Source organism: Quercus lobata, chromosome 2 (genome assembly GCF_001633185.2).
Source record: "Quercus lobata isolate SW786 chromosome 2, ValleyOak3.0 Primary Assembly, whole genome shotgun sequence".
In the NCBI taxonomy this organism is placed as follows: Eukaryota; Viridiplantae; Streptophyta; class Magnoliopsida; order Fagales; family Fagaceae; genus Quercus; species Quercus lobata.
In genome coordinates, this window is record NC_044905.1 from 25,820,422 (window position 1) to 25,826,994 (window position 6,573).

Sequence of the window (6,573 nt, forward strand, 5' to 3'; positions counted from 1 at the left end):
CTGGATGTGAATATCTGATAAGTTATTATTAGTTGTTACTAGTAATTGGTTGAATAAAAAAGTACTTCAAATGATGAGTTCAAACTTCAAATTAAAACCATTAACAATATGTCAATCACGGTCAATTTTGTAATAAGTTGGCATTGGTTCTTACTCATCAATAACCAAAAAATAGGCAGCATCTCCGCCCACAATTTTCCGATCCCAAAGCCTAATAAAAAGCAAATATTCTTTCTCAAAAAAAAAAAAAAAAAAAAAAAAAAAAAAGCAAATATACTCCCACCAAAATTTTCTAATCCCAATTCTTATTTTCATCTTCCCCCCAATTTTCAACCCTAACCCCGTCTCCCACCAAAAATTCCCTCTCCATTTTCTCACTCTCACGCATTATTTCTCACTCTCTCTCACATACTCACCACCCACCACTGCTCTCTATCACTGCTTATCTCTTGATCCAAATTCACCCTTTTCCTCAGGTAACTTTCTAGTCCTGTAGTGTCCATTCTGGATTCGACTTTTTAGTTCACAGATTTTGGATATTGTCTGTTTCCAACCGTTATATATTGCTCAGATTTAAATGGTCTTGTATTAATTTCATTCACCATAGTGTCAAGCAATATAGACGAAACCTAGAATTTATTCTTCTTTAATCTTGACCAGAACATTACCATTGATTGTCCTGTAAATTGTAATGTCAAAAATTTCGGTCCAGGCAGAGGCAAAGGTTATACCTTTTTGACACTTTGTTTATTTAGAACAGATGAACTGTTTACAAGAGAAAGAAGGCGTGGTGTACTTCTCTTGTAACCCATTAGAACCATCATTAACAAAAAAAAAAAATAATGCCAACTCTATGGAATAGTAATGTGATTAGCTATTTCTTCAGTACAAATGCATGTATTTTTTGGGAAAATTTATGTTTGAAACATGCGGCCTGATTTTATGACAAGTATAATAGATTTGAACTTAAAAATAGGTTGTGCAAACCAAGAAAATCAGCATTGTCATTGTTGGACAAATCTTAATTGTCCCCCATTTCTTAATGTGGTGTTTTTGTAGGGAAAGAAATAGTAGGTGTTTTGAAGATAATGAGAGATTCATACTAGACCTCAAGTTATTTTTCTTTGGAGCATTATTGGATTGGTTGCTTGCTTATTGAAACCAATCATCTTTCCTTGATTTTCTTGATTCTTGTAATTTTGTACTTGATTTGTTGACCCCTGGACACTCCCTGTGTACTAGGGTGACCCTTTTCGATACCAATAAAACTTATTACTTATCAAAAAAAAAAAAAAAAAAAAAACCTGGACCATAGCCTTAATTCTGATTTTAGAAAAAATTGCTGTGATGAATCATGAATCTATCACATAAAAAAAGATTATGATTTAAGAAAAAAAAAAAATAATGATTTGTATTTTGTCACGTAGGTGGGGTTTTCTATTTATCTGAACTCACATTTATATATCTTTATATATGCCTATGTGTGTATATATATACACAGTATTATGTATGCAGTTTAGTCATCAAATATCTTCATTAAATTGGCATTGCAGGTAGAAACTAATTGACAAGCTCAACTATTACCTTCTTTAATCTAGTAAGTGCACTTTACTAAGGGTTCTCATTTATTTATTTATTTTGCCTTAAGCATAACAATATGATTACAATACTTTGTGATAAATATGGTATGATGAACATAGGTTGAGAATTGCTTGTGGTGGTTGTTTGAATTGGAGCAAGTAGGTAGCTTGCATGGAGTATAAGTGTGGTCTATTAAATATTGGGAGTGTTTGTTTGTTTGTTTTGTTTTTGTTTTGTTTTGTTTGTTTGTTTGTTTGTTTGTTTGTTTGTTTTTTTTTTTTTTTTTTTTTTTCTCATTTCTTTTGGGTTTTTGATTGTTCATTTCTTGATGTGTCTATTGTGCTATATCAGAATAATGAATCTTTTTGATTGATTTGAGATATGGTTGTGGTGGTTGTTTGAATTGGAGTAAGCGGGTGGCTTGCGTGGAGTGTAAGGATGGTCTATTATGACATTTGGAGAGTTTTTCCTCTCTCCTCTCTCCAACCCCCTTGTTGTTTGTTCATTCCTTAATTTATATGATGTAGTATATCATAACTCTCAATAGGAAAGATTCATACGGTTTTGAAGTTAAAGAAAGTGAAATTGAAAATTGTAACAATAGTTCTAACTATGTTTTATTTTTACAATGGCATGTTGAATGTACGTTCGTATGTACAAGAGTTGGATGAATAAAAAAAGGATCTAAAGAGAGTACATAGAAGGGGTTTGGGATTTTATCTAGTTTGCTACAAAAATTGGATCTAGGAATAGGAAAATTTCTTGTCCATGTAAAAGTGTGCGAATGTATATTTATTTGAACCGCTAGTTGTGCATGATCACTTAGTGACCAATGGATTTGTATTGGTTATGATCCTTGGTTTTGTCATGGCTAGTCTATATTTGTTACTAGTTACCACATCAGTAGAGCTACTAATAGTGAAGTAGAAGATTGAAAAATGAATGTGATGAAATACGTGGGATGTTGCATGAAGTGATCTCTAGGCATAGCCGATTAATGGATGAATATGGAGATGCAAATAATCTGGAAGAACCAGTATGGGAAGGTTCAAATGTGCAACGATGTGAAGAAGATCCTAATGAAGATGCTGATGAATATGAAGGTTGCACAAAATGCAGCAAGTTATCTGTTTTTGTTTACTTTTTTTTTTTTTTTTTTTTTTGATGAGCTGTTTTTGTTTACTTAAACCACTTGAAATGTCTTTGTAAATGGAGTAATGAGTCATTTATGATGTTGCTCGAACTGTGTGTTTAATTACTGCTTTTTGGGAAAAAGTTCACAATGGCATTTTCAAATTGGGATTTTTTTGCATTTGTTTACATTTTCATCAAAGTCTTTTTCTCTTTTTTGAGTCCTCTTAATTAAAAATATAGTGCATTGGGGTTAAGAATCTTGTCTGCTCTTATCAAATTATTTGTTATTACGCATACTAGAAGACTGCTTGGTCAACATCAAAAACTAAATTTTTTACACAAGGACTAGTCATGTTCTAATGGTTATTCTGTTATTTCCACTGTAATACAACAAAGAAATTTGAACTGGGTCATATGGATGCCCTCTTTGTAATCAGATCACATTAGCACTTCATTCTCTCTAGAAAGGTAACTATTTTTTAAAAAGACGACTTTTGTAGATTGATGAATTCCTTGCTGTTATCAATAACATTGTTTTCATCAAACCAAAAAAACAAAAGGATGCAGCATGAAAGGCACCTCCTCTGCGAACAGCTCCTTAAGAACATGATTTATTTGCTTGTCTTCAGCCAGCATTGCTAGTGCCATACTGAACTGTTCATTTGATAACACATGGTCACTGATTCTGGAGACTAACACAAGGTTTCTAGTCCTAGAATCTAGGTTTCACTAATAATTATTGATTTGTCTGAAGCCTATTGCATTTCATGGACCAAATAGATGTGAGAGAACCCAGATAATCGTAAAGCTTCTGCTCATGTACCCGCTGTTTTGTGTTAATAAAATTCTTACTAATTCATATAAAAAAGTTGGCTGAGAGTTTAGGGGCATGTTTGGTAATGTTGTTCTAGTAATGTTGTTTGTATTTTTTGGAAATACGTGTAGATGAAAAAGTATGTGGAAATATGTATAATGTTGTTTAAAAACTGAAACTATTGTTTAAGTTGTGATACCAAACACCCCCTAGGTTTTTTAGAAGCTAATTTTTTATACATTTAGAGAAGTAAGCTAAAGTTATTTTATATTTTTACTTATTTTAAGATGAACTTTAAGTCCCTCTATGAAGCTCTCTTATCTAATTTTGTGATCTTTCTATTGTTTGATTATTGAGTGTTGGAGTAGTAATTGGAAATTTGAGTTTTAACTTGTTTGGTTAGTAATTATCATTAGCATCAATATCATTAACATTAATATGATTTTAATGGTTGGTTATACTCCATAGATGGGTAAATAGGCCACTTCCAACTTTGAAGCAAAACAAAATGTAGAGTATTATGGAACAACCCAACTTTGATAGCTATATTTTGTGACCCTTGTGTGGACAAGATTCAAGGTGGTCATAGAAATAAATATGGTTGCTTTAGTCAGGGATGTTGGACCAAGTTGGTGTCCAATTTCATAAGTAGAACCGGTAAAGACTATGATAAGGATCAGTTAAAAATTAGGTGGGATGTGTTAATGATAGATTGGAATCTCTAGGAAAAATTGAAGTTGGGGGACACAGGACTAGTTAGTGATTAATGGTGGGACAGAAAGTTGAAGGTGAGTTGTTCGTATTATTAATATGTAGTTTCTTTGGAGATAATTATGACTTGTTATAATATGGGTGTAATGAAAAACGCATATTTTAGGAAGTGCCTCGAGCTTCAAAATTTCGAGAAAAAGGTCTAGAGAACCTAGAACAACTTGATAAGGCGTTTAGGGATATTACAACTTACAATAACTTGAATGAGTTCGTTGACCCTTGCTTCAATCATGCCACCTCTAGAGTTGCCTAAGGAGTTTCTGGAATCTGGTGATTCATTTGGTAGCCTTGATTTTAAGGATGATTAATGTGAAATGAATATCAACATTAATAGTTTAGGGTAAGAAGCCCATACTGGTCCATTGCATAGTTCAAGAAAGAAGCAGCTCTGTGAATCCATACCCTTACAAAAGAAAAAGAAGTTAGGAGGAGCTGCAAAATTGGATAATCTTCTTAGTCGCATGCATATTCATGTGAGCTTAGGAGCTTAACTAATTCAGGAGAGCCACAAACTTCAATTTGTAATGTCATGAAATGTGAGTACACTTCCTGGTGTGGAGTAAGGCTCTAACCTCTACTTTGCAGCTTCCCATATCTTTATGAAAAAGTCAAATAGAGAGATGTTTGTAGTTTTGAAGAAAGTAGATTCACAGCTTAGGTGAAGAAAGTAGATTCACAGCTTAGGTGGCTAAAGTAAGTGGTCAATTCAAGGAAGTGACCAACCTTGCATTTTCATCTTTCAAGAAACAAAAATTTGAAAGCGTTAGCTTTGGACTATTTTGTGTTAGCCTTTTTGTTGTTGTTTTTGTTGCTAATGTATGTTGTAATAGCTTTGAACTATTCTTTGTGCTATGTTGTATTAGCTTTAGACTATTTTTTGTGTCATGTTGTATTGGCTTTGGACTTTCTATGTGCTATGTTGGATTGAACTTTGAACTTTCTACGTGCTATGTTGTAATAACTTTGGATTTTCTGTATGTTATATGTGTAATTTGAAAATTGTACAGAGTGTTATTGTTGTCTTTTAAGTTCAAAGGTTAATTATTTGTTACTTTGTTGTATAGGCTACGCATACATGGATGATTATCTTAGTAATAGTAATGATGGTAGTAGCGTTACCGAACAGTTAATGGATGGGGATTATGGAAGTCATTATAATGATGGTGGTGACTTGAATAATGACAGTTATAACAATGGTGACAATAATGATGATGGTGATGACAGTAATGATGACGATGATGATGACAGTACTGATGATGATGACGACGACGATGATAGTGACGATGATTTTGATGATGAGTTTGTTGAACTAGTGTATGTTGCATGTGTATTAGCTGTGATATGTTGCATGGTGTACATTAATGAGACTCCTTGTAGAAATTTTGAACAAACATGGCAACTTAGTGAATCTGGGCCCTCACAAAAGAAAAGGAAGTTAGGAGCTGCAAAATTGGATAATCATCTTAGTCGCCTAGAAGATGCATGTGAGCTTAGGAGTTTAGCTAATTCAAGAGAGCAACAAAGTTCAATTCGTAATGTCATGGAACTTGTGTGTACACTTCCTGGTGTGGAGAAAGGCTCTGACCTCTACTTTGCAGCTTCTCATATCTTTTTGAAAAAGTCATATAGAGAGATGTTTGTAATTTTGAAGAAGCCAGATTTACAGCTTAGGTGGCTAAAGGGATTGGTCAATACAAGGAAGTGACGCACCTTGCATTTTCCTCTTTCAAGAAACAAAAATATGAAAGCGTTAGCTTTGGACCATGTTTTATTAGCTCTTTTTATATTTTTTTTGGTGGTAATCTATGTTGTTTTAGCTTTCGACTATTTTATGTGCTATGGTGGATTGAACTTTGGACTTTTTATGTGTGCTATGTTGTAATTGCTCTGGATTTTCTATATGTTATATACTATATAATTTGAAACTTGTATTAAGTGTTATTGTCCCTTTTTAAGTTCTAGGGTTGATTATTTGTTACTTTGTTGTATAGGCTATGCAAATATTGATGATAATTTTAGTGATGATAGTAGTAGCTTTATTGTACTGTTAATGGCCAAGGATGATGGAAGTCATTATAATGATGGTCACGGTTGGAGCTGTGGTAATTATAGTGATGGTGGCATATTTGATCTTTCTTTTTTTTTGCATTATCATTTTGTGCTCCATAATGATGAAAAAAATTAAGGGTAAATTACATATTTAGTTCCCATTCTTTACATCATATTTCAATTTGGTCTCTATGTTTTCAATTATGTCAATTTAGTCCCTAGCT

General features: G+C 33.0%; 1 protein-coding gene across 1 annotated transcript; it reads left to right on the top strand.

Annotated features, from left to right (window-relative positions):
- The first annotated feature begins 268 nt into the window (after nt 1–268).
- Nucleotides 269–6,271, top strand: LOC115975099 (ATPase family AAA domain-containing protein 2-like). The gene is made up of 2 exons (XM_031095745.1): nt 269–476; nt 5,365–6,271. Exon 2 carries the CDS (start codon nt 5,376–5,378, stop codon nt 6,003–6,005), a length of 630 nt encoding a protein of 209 aa, XP_030951605.1. The 5' UTR covers nt 269–476; nt 5,365–5,375; the 3' UTR covers nt 6,006–6,271.
- The last annotated feature ends 302 nt before the right edge of the window (nt 6,272–6,573 follow it).